Consider the following 22,169-nt stretch of genomic DNA (forward strand, 5'->3'; position numbering starts at 1 on the left):
CAAAAACACATGTCTATATTTTATGTAAGACTATCTGATTTATTTATTAATATATTCTGAGTTAACCTCATACCTGAACGTGTCCCAAAGCTTCAGTCGGAGTGGGTGACTACATTAACCAACATGCTTTGTGATTACAAAGTCCCGCTACCTGGGTTGCCCAGCAACGAGTCAACTACAAATGAAGATGGACTTTTCTGAGAAACAACCAGCTGAAGACAATTTTCAAGGTAATATATAAGTTCACAGCTCAACTAATTATACATTTTGACTACGGTAAATTAATATTTAAATTAATAGGTACAATCAAAGAGATATTTAGTTATTTACCCTGCTCTGACCCTAACACAAGGTATGAGCAATTCTAGCTAGCTAGCTTGTTTGCTAGCTGCTGTCTACGTTAGGGTGATTTTCAAATATTGTAGCTCATTCATTTAAATGAAGTATGCATATTTGCATTATATGTTACACACTGTCAATAGAAATAAGACTCCTGTCAACATAAGACATTTGGTCTGTAAACTATCAATAAACTTAAGCCTCTTCTTGGAAGTGTTTTACAAGTCCTATTTGCCTTTTTTGATGCACTTAATCTTCCTGATCTTGTACTTATGACAGGTGACCCCACAGGAAAGCAGAAAGCTTCTGGGGAAACGGAAAGCTCAAATGTTCAGCCACCTCCAGAGAACAACCCAACTTCCCAATCAGCAGGTGCACAGGAAGCACATACACAAGCAGAGGACCCTTCACAAGACAAAGTTCAGGGTAGTCCTGCTCTCTTTATGACCTTTCTGTCTAGAGTCCACACATAGGTAGCTCCCTCATGAGAGAGCTGGGTCGTGTTCAGTAGATAGAGACCGTTTAGAAACAGGGAGGTAACTACCGGAACTTGTACAATAAGAACACCCTTTTTTTTCCCCCACTGCAAAATGTTTCAGTATGGCGTGCCTACTTCTCGGCCATGACCTGATGTTTGACAGCAGTTTGTCTTTTCAGCTCCTGCAGCCTCTGAGCAGGTGCCGCAGCAGCCAGGTGGGAGTAGTGATGCTGTGGAGGAAGAGGAGGAGCGAATGGGGATGAAGAAACTCTCTGAGGACATGTACTACAACTATGACGAGCTGTACTCCAGACCAGTCATCACTGCAGACTCGGAGATCCCAGAGAACCTGCTGCACCTTACGTATCTTTTAACACTGTGTATGCCATGTGCCAGAGTTTATGCGTAGAAGTCTTCACAACCCAGTTATGTTCATGGTATTATGTTTGTGTATTGCGTTGCACCTTAATTAACATTCTTCCAGGCACTCTTTTGGGTATGACTGTGGGCGCAGGGCTAACCTGCAGCTGCTGGATGAGCGAACGCTGGCCTTTGTGGCTGGAAACCAGCTCATATTCCTGGATGTTCGGACCAAGGAGCAACGCTACCTCCGCTCCTGCAGTGGGGGAGGCATCGGCACCATCATGGTACACACACACAGAAACACTTGCTCTGGATAACCTTAATTCACCATATATATCCCCATCGGTAACTATGTTTCTCTGCAGGCCCACCCCAGTAATAGGTATTTTGCTGTGGCAGAGAAGGGAGACCAGCCCAACATCGTCATCTATGAGTATCCCTCACTACGACCCTACCGCATTCTCAGAGGTATGGGAACTTTACCACATGCACACAGGCACTCACACCCTTTGTGGTGTTGAAAATTAATTTAAAAAAACTATGTATAAAGAATATTATTAATGATCAAGACATTTGGTTTGAATCCCTATCCGTTAGGTGGGACAGGGCAGGCTTACAGCTTTGTGGACTTTAACCATGAGGGCACCCTGCTGGCCAGTGTGGGTAGTGCTCCGGACTACATGCTGACCCTGTGGGAATGGAGACATGAACAGGTGATGCTGCGCTGCAAGGCCTTCTCACAGGACGTCTACAGGGTCACCTTTTCACCTGACAATCCTGGGCAACTCACCACCTCCGGATCTGGACACATCAAGTTAGTAGCAATCAATCGAGCAAAATGTATTTGTACTACCACTTTTATACATTTGTTACAAAGTACTTTATAGAAAGCTGGGCGGAGAGAAAACAGATTTCATCATGAAATATTGACAACAAATACAAAAATGGTTTATTATGTGTACAGTGTCATTCACCATGTGAGTTGATCTCTCATCAATCATTCATCCAGGTTTTGGAAAATGGCCAGCACTTTTACTGGTCTCAAACTGCAAGGGCTTCTGGGAAGGTTTGGGAAGACTGCCCTGACGGATATCGAGGGTTATGTGGAGCTGCCTGATGGGAAGGTCTGTCCACTGCTCTTTTACATTAAATTCCTGCTATTCATACATCATTGAAATTGACACAAACCAAAAGCAATATTCTCTTGTTCTATGTTGTCCTGATCACATCCCTGCTGTCCGGGTGCCAGGTAGTGTCGGGGTCTGAGTGGGGAAACATGCTGCTGTGGGACGGGGGCCTGATCAAGGTAGAGATATGCCGTAAGGGGGGCAGGACGTGCCACGCTGGCACCATCCAGCAGTTTGCTTTGGACGAGGGGGAGCTCATGACCATCGGCTCCGATGGAGCCATTAGGGTAACCTTTCAGATACTATACAGTCCTCTCAGCCTCAGTCTAAGTGGTCTCTGCTAACCCTAAAAAGCAGGCCTGAACAACTGATCTGGGGCCAGTTTTGTTGATTGCTCGCTGTGTAATATCTTTCTCCACACTGTGCAGGGCTGGGACTTTGAGAGCATTGACACAGCAGACTGTAACGATGACAGCGGTCTGTTTGAGATTGAGCCCATGAACGAGATGGTGATTGGACGCAACGTCAGCCTGTCCTCCATGGTCAAAAGCTGCCTGCCAGACTCCTTCATCTGGTTTGCCCAGGTCAGAGGGCAGGGGTCAATGGCCAAGGGTCATACAACAACACTTAGCCTAAAGTTTTACAACCATCATAGGTGGTTACCATGGACTGTATGGGAAACTGTGTAGTGTTATGTTAATGAGTTTAAGTTTGGGATTCCCTCAGAAACAAGATAATTTCTTATTAAATAACGTGTCAAATGTATCTCTTCCCAGGATTCCAATGGAGGCATCTGGAAACTGGATCTTTCATTTTCCAACATTGTGAGTTTCTTTCCATCAGCACAGTGTTTGTGTGTGTATGTGGGACTGTGTGTATTGGGTTTTGTATTAAATTACTCCATTATATTGTGTGTACAGACCCAGGACCCAGAGTGTCTGTTCTCCTTCCATGCTGGAGTGATCCAGGGAATGGATGTGTCCAGCACTAGCCATCTGATGGCCACCACCACTTTAGACCGTGAGAGTGGCCTATCACTGTACACACAGCACAGATTATAGAAACGCATGATTTTTGTGTCGATATGTTCCACACACACACTCTTTCTTCCTCTCTTTCTCAGGCTCAGTGAGGATTTTTGACTTCCTTGCAAAGAAAGAACTAACAACCAGCCGCTACAAACAAGGTGGAACAACACTGACCTGGGCGCCACGCCTGGTATGTATGTGAGAATTGACTAGAGTGCATTCGGAAAATATTCAGACCCCTTTAATTTTTCCACATTTTGTTACGTTACAGCCTTATTCTAAAATGGATAAAATCTTTATTTTCCCTCATCAATCTACACACAATACCCATAAATGACAAAGCGAACAGTTTTTAAAAGTTTTTGCACTTTTATTAAAAATTAAAAACATACCTTATTTACATACAGTTGAAGTCGGAAGTTTACATACACTTAGGTTGGAGTCATTAAAACTAATTTTTCAACCACTCCACAAACTTTTTGTTAACAAACTATAGTTTTGGCAAGTTGGTTAGGACATCTACTTTGTGCATGACACAAGTAATTTTCCAACAATTGTTTACAGACAGATTATTTAACTTATAATTCACTGTATCACAATTCCAGTGGGTCAGAAGTTTACATACACAAAGTTGACTGTGCCTTTAAACATATTGGAAAATTCCAGAAAATAATGTCATGGCTTTAGAAGCTTCTGATAGGCTAATTAACATAATTTGAGTCAATTGGAGGTGTACCTGTGGATGTATTTCAAGGCCTACCTTCAAACTCAGTGCCTCTTTGCTTGACATCATGGGAAAATCAAAAGAAATCAACCAAGACTTCAGAAAAGAAATTGTACACCTCTACAAGTCTGGTTCATCCTTGGGAGCAATTTCCAAATGCCTGAAGGTACCACGTTCATCTGTACAAACAACACTACGCCAGTATAAACACCATGGGATCACGCAGCCATCATACCTCTCAGGAAGGAGATGCATTTTGTCTCTTAGAGATGAACGTACTTTGGTGCAAAAAGTGCAAATCAATCCCAGAACAACAGCAAAGGACCTTGTGAAGATGCTGGAGGAAACAAAAGTATCAATATCCACAGTAAAACGAGTCCTATATTGACATAACCGGAAAGGCTGCTCAGCAAGGAAGAAGCCACTGCTCCAAAACCACCATTAAAAAAGCCAGACTACGCTTTGCAACTGCACATGGGGACAAAGATCATACTTTTTGGAGATATGTCCTCTGGTCTGATGAAACAAAAATAGAACTGTTTGGCCATAATGACCATCGTTATGTTTGGAGGAAAAAGGGGGAGGCTTGCAAGCTGAAGAACACCGTCCCAACCTTGAAGCACGGGGTGGTAGCATCATGTTGAGTGGCCATCACAAAGCTCTGACCTCAATCCTAAAGAAAAGGATTGTGGGCAGAACTGAAAAATCGTGTGCGAGCAACGAGGCCTACAAAACCTGACTCAGTTCAACAGCTCTGTCAGGAGGAATGGGCCAAAATTCATCCAATTTATTGTGGGAAGCTTGTGGAAGGATACCTGAAACATTTGACCCAAGTTAAACAATTTAAAGGCAATGCTACCAAATACTAATTGAGTGTATGTAAACTTCTGACCCACTGGGAGTGTGATGAAATAAATAAGAGCTGAAATAAATTATTCTCTCTACTATTATTCTGACACGTCACATCCTTAAAATAAAGTAGTGATCCTAACTGACCTAAAACAGGGAATTTTTACTCGGATTAAATGTCAGGAATTGTGAAAAACTGAGTTTAAATGTATTTGGCTAAGGTGTATGTAAACTTCTGACTTCAACTGTAAGTATTCAGACACTTTGCTATGAGATTCAAAATTGAGCTCAGGTGCGTCCTGTTTCCATTGATCTTCCTTGAGATATTTTTACATCTTGAATGGAGTCCACCAATGGTAAAATGAATTGATTGGACATGATTTGGAAAGGCACACACCTATAAGGTCCCACAGTTGACAGTGCATGTCAGAGCAAAAAACAAGGTATTGTGTGTAGATTGATGAGGGTAAAAACAATTTAATCCATTTTAGAATAAGGCTGTGAATAAGGTCAAGGGGTCAGAATACTTTCCGAATGCACTGTATATGGTAACATAATCATTCATGCAGTGCCTTGTGTTCTTCAACTAGGTCTCAACTTGCTTTGCTTATCTGTGTACTGTACCGTGTGTTGACATTGTTCTGTGTGGCCCTTGCCTGTGTGTGTAGGTGAACCCTAGTGGAGGGCTGGTGGTGGTGGGCTTTGAGGACGGGGTGGTCCGTCTGCTGGAGCTCTACAACCCCCAGAGTTTACGAGTGGTTGCCGGGCGCAGTCGCTATGGAGATGCCGAGCTCCGTCTCAAACAGGCCTTCAAACCCCACAATGCAGCTGTGACAGCCATTGCATATGAACGTAACGGCGAGATCCTAGCTACTGGGGTAGGGAAGGCCGCAGAATATTGGCCAATGGGCAATGTGAAATCAATCTTTAGCTAATTTCTATAGACACTCCCCTTGTAGACCTAAAACAAACTGAATCGGAATAATAACATATTAATAATCCTCTCCCCTCCACCATCCCTCCTTCTCTCTTTCTCTCTCTAGAGTATGGACTGCACTGTGTTCTTCTTCACTGTGGGGGACAGGTATGACCCCATTGGGTTTGTCACAGTACCAGGACCTGTACAGGGGCTGGAGTGGTCCCCCCAGTCACATGTAAGTCTGATCCCAGATCAGTGACAAATGTATGCAAGACAATGGCACGTGAGTCTAGTTAGAACCCTTCTGTGTGTGTGTGTTCAGGGCAAAAACACCCTGCTGGTCCTGTGTAGGAGTGGTCATGTAGTGGAGGTCCAGTCTCCAGACCCAGAGGCCCAGAACCACGGCACCACCTACCACATCTCTGGCCTCCCCACAAGAAACTTCACCTTCAGCAGCATCAAGTCACACATCAAGGTCTGGCCCTCACTGTCTGGGAACAACTGTACTGTAAACACATTTTAATTTTATTTATTTATCCAGGATAGTCCACTCAGTAACACTTGCCACTGTTTTCCAAGGAGTCATGGGTTCCATAGAATCAATAAAACATACACATCACATAAAAGCTGTCTAGGTAAAAAACACAGTTTACACAGAAGCATACACATCATACTTAGTAGGAAACGTACATAAGCACGCTCACATTATATCTGTCTGTTATCTGCTTTGTGGACAGCTCTTTTGATTCAACTCTGGCATGGGTGTGTAACTGTGAGTGTGTGTATTTCAGCGGGAGGAGGAGATTGCGCGCAGGCAGGCTCTGAAGGAGAAGAAGCAGAAGGAGAGAGAAGCACAGCTGAAGAAAGCCAAGGAGGAGGGCCTTGAGCCCACTGAGGAGGAGCTGCAGGAGGTAGAGGAGGAGGAAGAGCTGCCCCCTCTTTACACCCCTGACCCCCCCAGCCCTCTCTGCTGTGGCTTCTACTCTCTTCCTGGGGCCTTCTGGCTCTCCATGGTACATACACACACATTAAGGGCCATATCTCGCTCTCTCTACATTGCACATTTACATTTTAGTCATTTAGCAGATGCTCTTATCCAGAGCGACTTACAGCTAGGTGGGACAACCACATATCTCAGTCATAGTAAATACATTTTTCCTCAATAAAGTAGCAAAGTCAGTGCTAGAAGGGAGGGGAAAAGTAAAGTGCTAGTGTTAGTTCACAAAAGGTAATTATTTATTTTTGTGGGGGGTGAGGAGGGGTTCTGTGGGATTATTTAAGATACTCTTTGAAGAGGTAGGGTTTCAGGTGTTTTCGGAAGATGGGCAGGGACTCTGCTGTCCTAGCTTCAGGGGGAAGCTGGTTCCACCATTGGCGTGCCAGATCAGAGAAGAGCTTTGAGTGGGAGCTGCCCTCCCGTAGGGGTGGGAGGGCCAAGAGACCAGTGGTGGTAGAGTGGAGTACTCGGGTCAGGGTGTAGGGTTTGAGCATAGCCTGAAGGTAGGGAGGGGCAAGTCCTCTTGCAGCTCCGTAGGCAAGTACCATGGTCTTGTCGTGGATGAGTCTTCGACTGGAAGCCGGTGGAGTGTGCGGAGGTGCGGGGTGAAAACCAGGCTCTCTCTCCATATCTCTCTCAGGGAGGCTATGATTCGGGGTTCCTGTACCACTGTAAGTTTTCCGAGCAGCAGGGTGAGGACCTGTTACAGCGCAGGGATGAGCCGTTCACCTTCCTGCCTGTCCAGAATACAGACGAGGACCCCATCTGCACCATCACCTTCAGGTAAGGGACTACACAACTGATGGCTGAAAACGTTTTCTGTATCAGTGTGTCTGTATTGTGTTCTGTAATGTTGTAACTGCAGAGGTTTGTAGATGTTCTGTTAATGTGTGTACAGTCGTATGAAAAAGTTTGGGCACCCCTGACAATTTCCATTCATAAATAATTGGGTGTTTGGATCAGCAATTTAATTTTGATCTATCAAATAACTGATGGACAAAGTAATATTTCAGTAGTGAAATGAGGTTTATTGGATTAACAGAAAATGTGCAATATGCATCAAAACAAAATTAGACAGGTGCATAACTTTGGGCACCCCAATAGAAAAATCACATCAATATCTAGAATAGCCTCCTTTTGCTAAAATAACAGCCTCTAGACGCTTCCCATAGCCTCTAATGAGTGTCTGGATTCTGGATGAAGATATTTTGGACCATTCCTCCTTACAAGATTTTGAGCAGTGTTTTGGGTCGTTGTCTTGTTGAAATATCCAGCCCTGGCATAACTTCAACTTTGTGACTGATTCTTCAACATTATTCCCAAGAATCTGCTTATTGAGTGGAATCCATGCGACCCTCAACTTTAACAAGATTCCCAGTACCGGCACTGGCCACACAGCCCCACAGCATGATGAAACCCCACCAAATTTTACTGTGGGTAGCAAGTGTTTTTCTTGGAACTCTGTTCTTTTGCTGCCATGCATAACGTCCCTTGTTATGACCAAATAACTCAATCTTTGTTTCATCAGTCCACAGCACCTTATTCCAAAATGAAGCTGGCTTGTCCAAATGTGCGTTTGCATACCTCAAGCGACTCTGTTTGTGGCGTGTGTGCAGAAAAGGCTTCTTCCACATCACTCTCCCATACAGCTTCTCCTTGTGCAAAGTGCGCTGAACTGTTGAACGATGCACATTGACACCATCTGCAGCAAGATGATGTTGTAGGTCTTTGGAGGTGGTCTGTGGGCTGTTTTTGATCGTTCTCACCATCCTTCACCTCTCCGATATTTTACTTGGCCTGCCACTTCTGGCCTTAACAAGAACTGTGCCTGTGGTCTTCCATTTCCTCACTATGTTCCTCATAGTGGACACTGACAGCTTAAATCTCAGCGATACATTTTTGTAGCCTTCCTCTAAACCATAATGTTAAACAATCTATGTTTTTAGGTCATTTGAGAGTTGTTTTGAGACCCCCATGTTGCCACTCTTCAGAGGAGAGTCAAAGAGAACAACAACTTGCAATTGGCCACCTTAAATACCTTTTCTCATGATTGGATGCACTTGTCTATGAAGTTCAAGGTTTAATGAGCTCACCAAACCAATTGTGTGTTCCAATTAATCAGTGCTAAGTAGTTACAGGTATTCAAATCAACAGAAAGACAAGGGTGCCCACATTTTTGCATAGCCTATTTTTCACATCTGATTTAATTTCTTACAACTTAATATTGCTACGCTAAAAATATTTGTCTGGACAATACCCCAGTACTCAGCTTTTATTAGAAAATGAATGGCATGCCACTGTGATCATTTTCTGTGACGACAGAGTAAATTATTATGCAGCCTCAGAGGGGTGTCCAAACTTTTTCATACGACTGTATATGTTGACAGGTTGTTGTGGTCTCTCTCTGTCCCAGCTCAAGCAGGCAGCTGTTGCTGTGTGGCATGCAGTCAGGCAGTGTCCGAGCCTACCCTCTGCAGCCACCTGACTTCCACCTCACATCCATGCAGGCCTTCTGGGCCCTCAGCGTCCATGACAACCAGTATGGACAGCTGCGCCAGCTGCGCTGTAGCTTTGACGACCAATTTGTCCTGACGACAGGGGAGGACGGCAACATCTTCTCCTTCAGCCTACTGCCCCAGGAGGACCTGCTTAAAGCCCTGCAGTGCAGCAAGGCCAAAGTCCCCTCACCACGGGTCAGTGGGGGGCAGGGAAGGGAGGGTAGAATAGAGGGATGGAGGAAACGAGTGGGACAATAACCTCATGAATAACACATAAGTGAGTGCCAGTTCTGTGGTTGCCTGTGTGTGTTGTTGGTGAAACAGGTCGGCGTTGAAATGGAGGGTGTGGCCCAGGATATTGAAGACCCGTCGGCATACAGGTGAGGAAGAAACCTAGAGACAAACTCATACAAATGCACACCTGGCTAAAGGCAAACCAGCCCCTCGCTCGCTACCCCTCTGTCACACATCCCTCTCTTTCTTCCCCTCTATTTCTCTCCCTCCTCCACTTCCCTCTCTGTAGCATTGAGACGGCTAAGCAGAAGTTGGAAATGGACCGTATGCGTCGGGAGGCTGAGATGAGGAAGGTGGAGAGACGTAAGATGCTGGCCGAGCTGCAGAACCAGTTCAAACAGCTACTGGAGAAGAACCAGGGTCTGCCCGAACACGTCCGCTTGCACCGCACGGTACACACTCACAAACCCATACATCCCTGCAACCCAAATCCACCCCTTCGTCCCGAAGTGTTTAGTATCATAACCAACCAAAAAGCATTTGAATGTTTCTGTGATAAACCTAATAAATTGTAGCATGTTTCTGGCCACAGCCCAAGAGAATCTAGTGTGTATGTGTAGGAGTTGGAGCTGGACTGGCGGTTCCGTGAGGAGACTGAGAGGATGACGGCCCAGAGGGTGAGAGAGGCCAGGAAGGAGCTGGCCTGGGAGGAGGAACGCCACCGCATCGGACTCCAGAAACTACAGGAGAGGTACTTAACCAGCAACCAATCAATCTGCACTTTCACCTGGTAGTGCGCTTAGGGAATGGGTTGACATTTCAGATTTGCCCACTGGCTCTTCCAGGTTCTGGGATTCTCTTGAGTCGGACACAGTTACTGTGGTAGCGTTCCAGAGTGACCACAGGATCTCCACCTATCGTCTGCTGGCACTGTCCCAAAGGTTCCACGAGCTGAAACAGAGGGGAAGGGTGGGGGGCCCGGGGACAGTGGGGCAGGAACGTTGGAGGAACAAAGCCGAGGCCGGCAAAGACAGTTCCAACATCACAGGTAGGAGAGCGGGGAGAGAGAGAGAATGTGTGTGTGTTTTACCTACCATATCATAATGTGTGTGTCCCTGGCCAGCGGACCAGGAGGACCTGGGTGAGGAGGCTGTTATGGCGCCCCATGTGGTGCGTCCAGGGGGCAGCAAGCTGGCTGGCCGCCAGGCAGAGAAACTCCGCAAGGCTACGGAGAAGGCAGAGCGGGCCCGAGTTAAGATAGAGAAGAGGAGGAAAGAGTGGGCTGAACTGTGAGTCTGTTATCATTTGGCCTCTGTTGAAGTTTCTTGTCTCCGTTTCAGAATTTCTGTCCTCACTCTTCCCTACATGACTGTATCTCCATGTGACTGCTTAGGTATGCCACAAAGCCCAATGAGAACTGTGAGGATCCGGAAGATGTGCGAGCCATCCGATTGGCTACGGAGAACATGGGTGACTTCAAGCTGAAGACTGCCAAAGACTTTACGGTCCCAGAACACCTGAGGATGAACGCAGAGAAGAAGAGAGCTCAGCTGGTCCACTTAGAGGAGAAGGTACTAGGTTACGTCTCACACTTTCTCTCAATCTTTACCATTCAAAACCAAACGTACTACTATATGTAATACACTAATAGACCTGGCGACCTCTGAGCAAAAATCCCAGAACCACACGGGGGGACCTAGTGAATGACCTGCAGAGAGCTGGGACCATCAGTAACACACTACGCCGCCAGGGACTCAAATCCTGTGTAACAGTATAATTTTAGACCGTCCCCTCGCCCATACCCGGGCGCGAACTAGGGACCTTCTGCACACATCAACAGTCACCCTCGAAGCATCGTTACCCATCGCGCCACAAAAGCCGCGGCCCTTGCAGAGCAAGGGGAACTACTACTTCAAGGTCTCAGAGCAAGTGACGTCACTGATTGAAACGCTATTTAGCGCCCACGCTAACTAAGCTAGCCGTTTCACATCCGTTACACTCACCCCCCTTTTGACCTTCCTCCTTTTTCCGCAGCAACCAGTAATCCGGGTCAACAGCATCAATGTAACAGTACAAATTTAGACCGTCCCTCGCCCATACCCGGGCGCGAACCAGGGACCTTCTGCACACATCAACAGTCACCCTCGAAGCATCGTTACCCATCGCTCCACAAAAGCCGCGGCCCTTGCAGAGCAAGGGGAACTACTACTTCAAGGTCTCAGAGCAAGTGACGTCACTGATTGAAACGCTATTTAGCGCCCACGCTAACTAAGCTAGCCGTTTCACATCCGTTACACTTGCAGTGCCAGACGTGTCCCCCTGCTTAAGCCAGTACATCTCCAGGCCCGTCTGAAGTTTGCTAGAGAGCATTTGGATGGTCCAGAAGAAGATTGGGAGAATGTCATATGGTCAGATGAAACCAAAATATAACTTTTTGGTAAAAACTCAACTCGTCGTGTTTGGAGGACAAAGAATGCTGAGTTGCATCCAAAGAACACCATACCTACTGTGAAGCTTCTGGGTGGAAACATCATGCTTTGGGGCTGTTTTTCTGCAAAGGGACCAGGACGACTAATCCGTGTATAGGAAAGAATGAATGGGGCCATGTATCGTGAGATTTTGAGTGAAAACCTCCTTCCATCAGCAAGGGCATTGAAGATGAAACGTGGCTGGGTCTTTCAGCATGACAATGATCCCAAACACACCGCCCGGGCAACGAAGGAGTGGCTTCGTGAGAAGCATTTCAAGCTCCTGGAGTGGCCTAGCCAGTCTCCAGATCTCAACCCCATAGAAAATCTTTGGAGGGAGTTGAAAGTCTGTGTTGCCCAGCAACAGCCCCAAAACATCACTGCTCTAGAGGAGATCTGCATGGAGGAATGGGCCAAAATACCAGCAACAGTGTGTGAAAACCTTGTGAAGACTTACAGAAAACGTTTGACCTCTGTCATTGCCAACAAAGGGTATATAACAAAGTATTGAGAAACTTTTGTTATTGACCAAATACTTATTTTCCACCATAATTTACAAATAAATTCATAAAAAATCCTACAATGTGATTTTCTGGATTTTTTTTCTCATTTTGTCTGTCATAGTTGAAGTGTACCTATGATAAATTACAGGCCTCTCTCATTTTTTAAGTGGGAGAACTTGCACAATTGGTGGCTGACTAAATACTTTTTTGCCCCACTGTATGTTTGTCCCTCTGTGTCTGTCAGATCCATGAGAGGAAGACGCAGATGAACAGTCGCATAATGGCCCTAAGGGACACTAAGGTGAGCCTCGTGTCACGCCTGCGCTCCCAGGCCCAGCAGCTACAGGCTGTCCAGGAGCGCCTAGCGCCTCATTTCTGCAGCCCTGCCCCAGCCCTGCCCTCCCTGCTGCCCGAGGAGACCCCTGAGACGAAGCTACGCTACACCCGCACCACCCTGCAGCGCTACGGGGCCCTGAGGGCTCAGAGGTAGGTCTGGCCTGGGACTGGGACCGGAGCAGAACTTACTGTAGGTTCATAATAACTCATCAATTACAGATCATTGATTAAAAACAGTTATCACGTTCCTAAGTCTAAAAGTCAGTCTGATCCAACAGATTTTTGTCCCCAAAATACTAAATATTTAAAATGAGTGATTTTAAAATGAAATATTATAGAAACATACAGTAACTAACGACTATCACATTAAACATTGCCTGCCCCCCCAACCCCCCCTAATAATTCAGCGATAATGATTATTATGCCAATCCTACACACAGGGCCTGTACTCGTGGCCAGGAACTAGAGGGGGGGCAGACTCTGCTGGAACAGCTGGAGGCAGAGCTAGAAAAACAGGAGGAGACACCCTGCCATACACCTGCAGATATGAGAGAGAGGGAGGTGGAGGAATCTGGGGTGACCGAGCTGGAGGAGGAGATGAGGGAGGTGGAGGAGATCAGGCTGCTGTATGAAGAGGAATCCCTGCTGGAACAGGTCAGCCTTTCCAATAGTTTACTTTCCAGGTGGGATGCAAAGGCCCTCAATGCAACATCCAGGCTCTGGCATCAAATTGTCAACTGAAACCAAGCCAACTCATTCTTCCCCTCTCCCTTATTTCTCTCCATCCCCCTCTCCCTTATTTCTCTCCCTCCCTCCATCCCTCCCTCCATTATTTCTCTCCCTCCCTCCATCCCTCCCTCCCTTATTTCTCTCCCTCCCTCCATCCCCCTCTCTCTTATTTCTCTCCCTCCCTCCGTCCCCCTCTCCCTTATCTCTCCATCCCCCTCTCCCTTATTTCTCTCCCTCCCTCCATCCCTCCCTCCCTTATTTCTCTTCCTCCCTCCATCCCCCTCTCCCTTATTTCTCTCCCTCCCTCCGTCCCCCTCTCCCTTATTTCTCTCCATCCCCCTCTCCCTTATTTCTCTCCCTCCCTCCATCCCCCTCTCCCTTATTTCTCTCCCTACCTCCATCCCCCTCTCCCTTATTTCTCTCCCTCCCTCCATCCCTCCCTCCCTTATTTCTCTCCCTCCCTCCATCCCCCTCTCCCTTATTTCTCTCCCTCCCTCCATCCCTCCCTCCCTTATTTCTCTCCCTCCCTCCATCCCTCCCTCCCTTATTTCTCTCCCTCCCTCCATCCCCCTCTCCCTTATTTCTCTCCCTCCCTCCATCCCCCTCTCCCTTATTTCTCTCCCTCCCTCCATCCCCCTCTCCCTTATTTCTCTCCCTCCCTCCATCCCTCCCTCCCTTATTTCTCTCCCTCCCTCCATCCCCCTCTCCCTTATTTCTCTCCCTCCCTCCATCCCCCTCTCCCTTATTTCTCTCCCTCCCTCCATCCCCCTCTCCCTTATTTCTCTCCCTCCCTCCATCCCTTCCCTTCCTCCCTTATTTCTCTCCTCTCAGATGTCGTCGTCAATGTGGCAGTTTGATGCGGAGCTGTGCCTGCTGCGTCACGAGAAGCTGTGTCTAGACATCCAGATGAAGCTGGCTGACCTGCGCCATGTCACCCTGTTCCAGGAGCTGCTGCTGCTCAAAGAGTTTGAGAAGAGAGAGAACTCCTTGCAGGAGAGACTCAATGCCTGCGTGGAAGAAGAGGAAGACCTCAGGGTACCTACAGTGCCTTGCGAAAGTATTCGGCCCCCTTGAACTTTGCGACCTTTTGCCACATTTCAGGCTTCAAACATAAAGATATAAAACTGTATTTTTTTTGTGAAGAATCAACAACAAGTGGGACATAATCATGAAGTGGAACGACATTTATTGGATATTTCAAACTTGTTTAACAAATCAAAAACTGAAAAATTGGGCGTGCAAAATTATTCAGCCCCTTTACTTTCAGTGCAGCAAACTCCCTCCAGAAGTTCAGTGAGGATCTCTGAATGATCCAATGTTGACCTAAATGACTAATGATGATAAATACAATCCACCTGTGTGTAATCAAGTCTCCGTATAAATGCACCTGCACTGTGATAGTCTCAGAGGTCCGCTAAAAGCGCAGAGAGCATCATGAAGAACAAGGAACACACCAGGCAGGTCCGAGATACTGTTGTGAAGAAGTTTAAAGCCGGATTTGGATACAAAAAGATTTCCCAAGCTTTAAATATCCCAAGGGAGCACTGTGCAAGCGATAATATTGAAATGGAAGGAGTATCAGACCACTGCAAATCTACCAAGACCTGGCCGTCCCTCAACTTTCAGCTCATACAAGGAGAAGACTGATCAGAGATGCAGCCAAGAGGCCCATGATCACTCTGGATGAACTGCAGAGATCTACAGCTGAGGTGGGAGACTCTGTCCATAGGACAACAATCAGTCGTATATTGCACAAATCTGGCCTTTATGGAAGAGTGGCAAGAAGAAAGCCATTTAAAGATATCCATAAAAAGTATCGTTTAAAGTTTGCCACAAGCCACCTGGGAGACACACCAAACATGTGGAAGAAGGTGCTCTGGTCAGATGAAACCAAAATTGAACTTTTTGGCGTTATGTTTGGCGTAAAAGCAACACAGCTCATCACCCTGAACACACCATCCCCACTGTCAAACATGGTGGTGGCAGCATCATGGTTTGGGCCTGCTTTTCTTCAGCAGGGACAGGGAAGATGGTTAAAATTGATGGGAAGATGGATGGAGCCAAATACAGGACCATTCTGGAAGAAAACCTGATGGAGTCTGCAAAAGACCTGAGACTGGGACGGAGATTTGTCTTCCAACAAGACAATGATCCAAAACATAAAGCAAAATCTACAATGGAATGGTTCAAAAATAAACATATCCAGGTGTTAGAATGGCCAAGTCAAAGTCCAGACCTGAATCCAATCGAGAATCTGTGGAAAGAACTGAAAAATGCTGTTCACAAATGCTCTCCATCCAACCTCACTGAGCTCGAGCTGTTTTGCAAGGAGGAATGGGAAAAAATTTCAGTCTCTCGATGTGCAAAACTGATAGAGACATACCCCAAGCGACTTACATCTGTAATCGCAGCAAAAGGTGGCACTACAAAGTATTAACTTAAGGGGGCTGAATAATTTTGCACGCCCAATTTCAGTTTTTGATTTGTTAAAAAAGTTTGAAATATCCAATAAATGTCGTTCCACTTCATGATTGTGTCCCACTTGTTGTTGATTCTTCACAAAAAAATACAGTTTTATATCTTTATGTTTGAAGCCTGAAATGTGGCAAAAGGTCGCAAAGTTCAAGGGGACCGAATACTTTCGCAAGGCACTGTAGGTGGGAAGGAAGGGGTGTGTGTGTCTCTGTATTCCATATTACCATCATCCCATCTCTCTCCTCAGTCTAAGTTGGAGGAGTGTAAGCAGGCACTGGAGCTGAAGCGGAGGGACATCTCCAAGCTCCAGGAGAGAGAGAGGGCCATAGCTGCCACCTTCCAGGCCTCTCTAGGGGAGAACAACAAGTTTGCTGACTTCCTCACCAGGGTCTTCAAGAAGAAGATCAAACGCGTCAAGAAGAAAGAAAAGGCTGGAGATGACGGTTAGTCCTGGACCCATCTGAAAGTGTGATTGTGTGCGTGAGTGTTTAGTGTATGGTTGATCAGCCCAGCTCATCCTGTTGTTTTCTACCAGAGGAGCAGGAGGACAGTGATGAAGATTCTGATGAAGAGTCTGACTGGGATGAGGATGAGGATGACAGTGGCTCAGAGAGCGGTGGTCCTCTGGATGACAGCGTCTGCCCCCCAAGTCAGTCGTTACCATTCACCTTACAGTATTCTCAGTTATACACCACATTGTACTCCATTATTTAGCCACAGATATGCACTTTGTCTTTGTCTACCTGTCTGTATGTCTTTGTGTGTGTTCCCCCAGACTGTAACTCAGAGCTGTTTGAGAACACGGTGCAGCTCCGTGAGCGTCGTCTGGACCTTGAGGAGCTGCTAGTGGAGGAGAGGAAGACTGCAGACAACCTGAGGAAGGAGTGTGACTCCCTCGTCAAGAAGGTACACATTTTCTGACCCCTTTCCAATCTTCTACTTCCATTTCTCCTCTCTTTATCTCCATACATTCCGTTTCCCAGTTAACCACTCCATCTTGTCATTATCCACTGTTCCCCCTTTGTCTACTTCACTCCTGTTTTTTCATCTCATCCTCCACTCCCAAAGCTTTTCTTGTTGACCACTCATCATGCTAGTTCTCAACACCTCCTTAGTGTCTTTCTTGACATTCATTTAATCTTCATCCAGTCTGTATTGTGATTGTGTGATGTAGGAAAAAGTGGTTCATGGCAGTCTGAAAGCAGCAGAGGGAGACCTGGAGCTGTTCAACAGAGAGAAACAACAGAAGCTCAATGAGCTGGATGTGGTGGTTCCCCTCAGACTGCACCAGGTGAGGAGAGATGTCTCTCTCTCTTTCTGGGTCTCTCAATTGTCTTGCCTCAATTCCTGGCATCCTTTCCCCCTGTCCTTTCCTCGCCTCCTCAAAACGTCAAAGAGAAGGGAGGAGAGGATTTGAGGGAACACGTTTGTAAGAAACGTGACTGTCCTTGTTCACTCGTACATCATCACATGTCATCATGCCTTTAGTTATTAGTGGTCAATATAAGTAACAAAACTAAGTCAACAACTCATATTCAAAAAAACAAAAACAAATTATTTCTCCCTCTGTGTACCAGATAGAGTTTGTGAGCAATGGGGTGGTACCGTGCAGCCTGGCCCCAGCACTGGTGCTGAACACAGTGGCATTGGGAGGACTACAGGAGAGGATTAAAGAACTGCAGGTGGAGAAGAGTGAACAGAGAGACCTCTACAGACAGGCCAGGCAGCAACACGTCCAGCTCATTCACGACCGCAAGGACATGGAGGCCAAGATACAGAGTAGGCTGAGGGGACTAGGGGCACAAAACTGTGGAGAAAATGTGAAAAACCGATCCTTCAGTTCAAAATAAGACACTGCAGATCACGATTGCTTCCAGTGCATCGTAGACATGCCCTGTTTACAGTAAACTGTGTGTGTGTGTGTAGGTCTGGAGGCGCGCTGTGAGCAGCTGATGCTGATGAAGTTTGGGAAGCTAGTGGACCTGGAAGCCTTACAGACTCTGTCTGGCAACAGAAACCTGGAGGAGATGAGACAGGATAGCAGAGTCCGAGAGGCCGCTTACACACAGGAGGTCAGACAGTGGGAGGTATGGCAGTGTGTATGTGTGAGTAAGGTGTTTGTTTATGATACACACACACAAACAAAGGTGCTTTGTTTATGATACGTGTGTGTGTGTGTGTGTCAGATGAAAGTGACAGAGGCCCGTCATGCGGTGACAGAGGTGACAAGGCATCACACCGAGCGTCTCCTCAGTATGAACAGCCTGCTGAGCCAGAATAAAGAAATGGAGGACAAACTCAACACCAGGCAGAGCAGGATGGTACTGTGTGTTTCAAAGAGTGTGGTTTTTCATCATTTGAGAAAGTGCTTTTATGGCTCCCGAGTGGCGCAGTGGTCTAAGGCACTGCATCGCAGTTGCTAGCTGTGCCACTAGAGATCCTGGTTAGAGTCCAGGCTCTGTCGCAGCTGGCCGCGCCCGGGAGTCCCATGGGGCGGCTCACAATTGGCCCAGCGTCGTCCGGGTTAGGGGAGGGTTTGGACGGTAGGGATTAGAGGTCGACCGATTATGATTTCTCAACGCCGATACCGATTATTGGAGGACCAAAAAAGCCGATATCGATTAATCGGTCAATTTTTTATTTTTATTTTATTTTATTTGTAATAATGACAATTACAACAATACTGAATTAACACTTATTTTAACTTAATATAAAACATAAATAAAATCAATTTAGCCTCAAATAAATAATGAAACATGTTCATTTTGGTTTAAATAATGCAAAAACAAAGTGTCGGAGAAGAAAGTAATATGTGCCATGTAAAAAAGCTAACGTTTAAGTTCCTTGTTCATGAGAACATATGAAAGCTGATGGTTCCTTTTAACATGAGACTTCAATATTCCAAGGTAAGAGGTTTTAGGTTGTAGTTAATATAGTATTTATAGGACTATTTCTCTCTATACCATTTGTATTTCATATACCTTTGACTATTTGGATGTTCTTATAGGCACTATAGTATTGCCAGTGTAACAGTATAGCGTCCGTCTCCTCCTCGCCCCTACCTGGGCTCGAACCAGGAACACATTGACAACAGCCACACTCGAAGCATCGTTATCCATCGCTCCACAAAAGCCGCGGCCCTTGCAGAGCAAGGGGAATAACTACTCCAAATCTAAAAGCGAGTGACGTTTGAAACAGTATTAGCGCACACCCAGCTAACTAGCTAGCCATTTCACATTGGTTACACCAGCCATTAGGCTGATAGGCTTGAAGTCAAAACTAGAACTGGAAACTATCATTTCGAAAACAAAACGTTTAATTATTTCAGTGAAATACGGAACCGTTCTGTATTTTATCTAACGGGTGGCATCCATAAGTCTAAATATTCTTGTTACATTGCACAACCTTCAATGTATGTCAATTACGCAAAATTCTGGCAAATTATTTCGCAATTAGCCAGGCAGCCCAAACTGTTGCATATACCCTGACTCTGCGTGCAATGAACGCAAGAGAAATTACACAACTTCACCTGGTTAATATTGCCTGCTAAACTGGATTAGTAGTTATAACTAGTGATTATGATTGATTGTTTTTTATGAGATAAGTTTAATGCTAGCTAGCAATTTACCTTGGCTTCTACTGCATTTGCGTAACAGGCAGGCTACTCGTGGAGTGCAATGGTTAGAGCGTTGGACTAGTTAACTGTGCGGTTGCAAGATTGAAACCCCTGAGCTGACAAGGTGAATCTGTCGTTCTGCCCCTGAACAAGGCAGTTAACCCACAGTTCCTATGCAGTCATTGAAAATAAGAATGTGTTCTTAATTAACTGACTTGCCTAGTTAAATAAAAAGGTATAAACTTTATTTAAAAAAATAATTGTTATGAAAATGTTAAAATCGGCCCTAATTAATCGGCCATTCCGATTAATCGGTCGACCTCTAGTAGGGATGTCCTTGTCCCATCACGCACTAGCGACTCCTGTGGTGGGTTGGGCGCAGTGCATGCTGACACGGTCGCCAGGTGTTCGGTGTTTCCTCCGACACATTGGCGTGGCTGGCTTCCGGGTTAAGCGGGCATTGTGTCATGAAGCAGTGCGGCTTGGTTGGGTCGTGTTTTGGAGGACGCATGGCTCTCGACCTTCGCCTCTCCCGAGTCCGTATGGGAGTTGTAGCGATGAGCAAGACTGTAACTACCAATTGGATACCATGAAATTGGGGAGAAAAAGGGGATAAAAAAAAGTGCTTACATGAAAGTGTGTATGCATGATATGACATGTTTATATGGAGTAAATAACAGCGTGTGTGTGTGTGTGTGTCCTTCTGTGCATAGACGGCGCATATAGCTAAGATTCCCCTAAAGTAAATTGAATTAAATTGCCAAAATAGGCTCCTACACCAGAAAGCATGATTTGGACACAGTGTGTCCAAGCTTCTTTAAAAAAATAACCTGGGGATTGTTTTAAATCGCATAGCCTACAGTCGGAAAAGACACAATACATTATTTACTATTAATTTCTATTGGGCACAAAATAATCTGAAACACAACCAAAACATACAGCAAATGCATCCAACAAATGTAGAGTCACAAGCTTGATGTAGTCATTGCATGCTATGAATAATAGTGACATTGTATTTGTCTACCCTTCTCATAGGCCTATTATATGGATCAGACAACGTCATTTTTATTGATCTGTTTGTTAGTGTCAGCAGAGTAGGCTACCCTGTAATTTTTGGAGACATTCTGCTAATGTCTCCAGTTATAAAACGTGTAGTAGTATTGCATAAAATGTGTTTATAAAAGGGCACATTTTTCCCCTTCAAAGAAAGAAGAAGAAACATATCTGATATAGCCTAGGCCTATACTCTACGCCAGGGTTCCCCAACTGGCGATTTTATTGTTGGACATAAAGGACTGTAAAAACAACAGCAAATCAGTCTAAGTGGTTTTAATTTTGGAAATCTGTTCCAAAGTATTCCCACGCATAATAGATAGATATACTGTATGTGATCATATACAGATCTAAGCAAGGTTTGAAATGATTATGTTTTAGTCAAATAGTATATCTATTTGGGCCTCTTGCGGTCAATTTGCAGTCGACAACTTACTTGTAATTATGTTCCAGCCCCCTGACCATCCGTCTGCTCAATCAATTGTTTTTTTTAAATCGGCCTGCAGCTGAATTTAGTTGATGATCCCTGCTCTACGCCAGTACGCACTCAGCCATGCATTGAACTGTATTTTTTTTAGAACAGTGATTGCATTACATTATTAGCCAAAATTATGACTATCCAATCTAGTCATCACATTCGTAATCGTGGGCTATATTACATAAATCTGCAAATGCAATGATACATGGAATGCTATATTATAAATGGTGCATTTTGTATGGTAAAAATGTGCTTCCCAAACTTGAAAGTCACATGCCGTGTGTCGTGTGTGTGTGTCAGGGTACCCAGTTCCAGGGCCGTCGGCATGCTGAGGAGGACGAGAGGCAGAGGCTGTACCAGCTGGTCCAGAGTCAAGCTCAGGAGGCAAACGCCCTCCGCCAGGAGATCAACATCCTGTCCAGAAAGGGGGGTCACATCCTGCCCCCCAGCCAGGCCCCATTGCCCCCCCTGCCCGACGCCCCATCCCGCTCCACCCGTACCAACCCAGAGAGGCTCAACAGACACTTCAAACTGGGAGGGGGGCATCCATCCACCACCAGCCAGGGGGTGGAATAGAGCCAAAACACTCACATTGATAATACCCACACATATTATACAAAGATAACACATTCATACATTAACATTAATACCTCTCATACTGTATTTTTGCTCACCTGTCCCACACTGCTCCCCCCTCTTCCTCACACACACACGTTACCTAGCTGTAAACAAGACTTTTCAGAGAATAAACTTGTTAGATTTGATTGACTTAATGGTCTTCTTTTGTGGTATATAGCTCCTTATGCCATTCTGCTCTGGGAGTGTTGGGAAGGGCAGAAGACACATTTCCGTTCCCACCAATGGACAAAAAATGATATATTCTATTATGTTGAAGATTTCAACCAACTTGCACATAGAACTGAGGATTTGTCTCTACTCAGACCATGACAATTAG

At 45.6% G+C, this 22,169-nt stretch overlaps 1 protein-coding gene across 2 annotated transcripts; it reads left to right on the forward strand.

The window, feature by feature from the left end:
* Positions 1-93: 93 nt before the first annotated feature.
* cfap44 (cilia and flagella associated protein 44) lies at positions 94-21,982 on the forward strand. 2 transcript variants are annotated; one of them, XM_036956467.2, is made up of 35 exons: positions 94-230; positions 619-765; positions 997-1,180; positions 1,302-1,464; positions 1,546-1,648; positions 1,778-1,994; positions 2,190-2,304; positions 2,430-2,594; positions 2,736-2,891; positions 3,084-3,131; positions 3,228-3,327; positions 3,431-3,525; positions 5,577-5,786; positions 5,952-6,062; positions 6,150-6,302; positions 6,619-6,840; positions 7,465-7,607; positions 9,238-9,517; positions 9,647-9,702; positions 9,846-10,008; positions 10,177-10,307; positions 10,402-10,604; positions 10,680-10,845; positions 10,950-11,127; positions 12,772-13,013; positions 13,304-13,517; positions 14,424-14,627; positions 16,315-16,510; positions 16,603-16,716; positions 16,843-16,973; positions 17,242-17,358; positions 17,645-17,846; positions 17,994-18,154; positions 18,254-18,388; positions 21,515-21,982. In XM_036956467.2, exons 1-35 carry the CDS (start codon positions 182-184, stop codon positions 21,788-21,790), a joined length of 5,550 nt encoding a protein of 1,849 aa, XP_036812362.2. In that variant the 5' UTR covers positions 94-181; the 3' UTR covers positions 21,791-21,982. The 2 variants fall into 2 exon arrangements, with proteins under 2 accessions (XP_036812362.2, XP_036812363.2); XM_036956468.2 differs by having other exon boundaries at positions 619-711.
* The last annotated feature ends 187 nt before the right edge of the window (positions 21,983-22,169 follow it).

Source organism: Oncorhynchus mykiss, chromosome 2 (genome assembly GCF_057628025.1).
Source record: "Oncorhynchus mykiss isolate SJ-2025 chromosome 2, ASM5762802v1, whole genome shotgun sequence".
Lineage (NCBI taxonomy): Eukaryota > Metazoa > Chordata > Actinopteri > Salmoniformes > Salmonidae > Oncorhynchus > Oncorhynchus mykiss.

Coding starts and splice junctions, on each gene's coding strand:
- cfap44 (XM_036956467.2), top strand. CDS start 182: ATGAAGATGGACTTTTCTGAGAAACAACCAGCTGAAGACAATTTTCAA. Junction 6,303..6,618: donor GCATCAAGTCACACATCAAG/GTCTGGCCCTCA, acceptor TGTGTATTTCAG/CGGGAGGAGGAGATTGCGCG. Junction 16,511..16,602: donor AGAAAAGGCTGGAGATGACG/GTTAGTCCTGGA, acceptor GTTTTCTACCAG/AGGAGCAGGAGGACAGTGAT.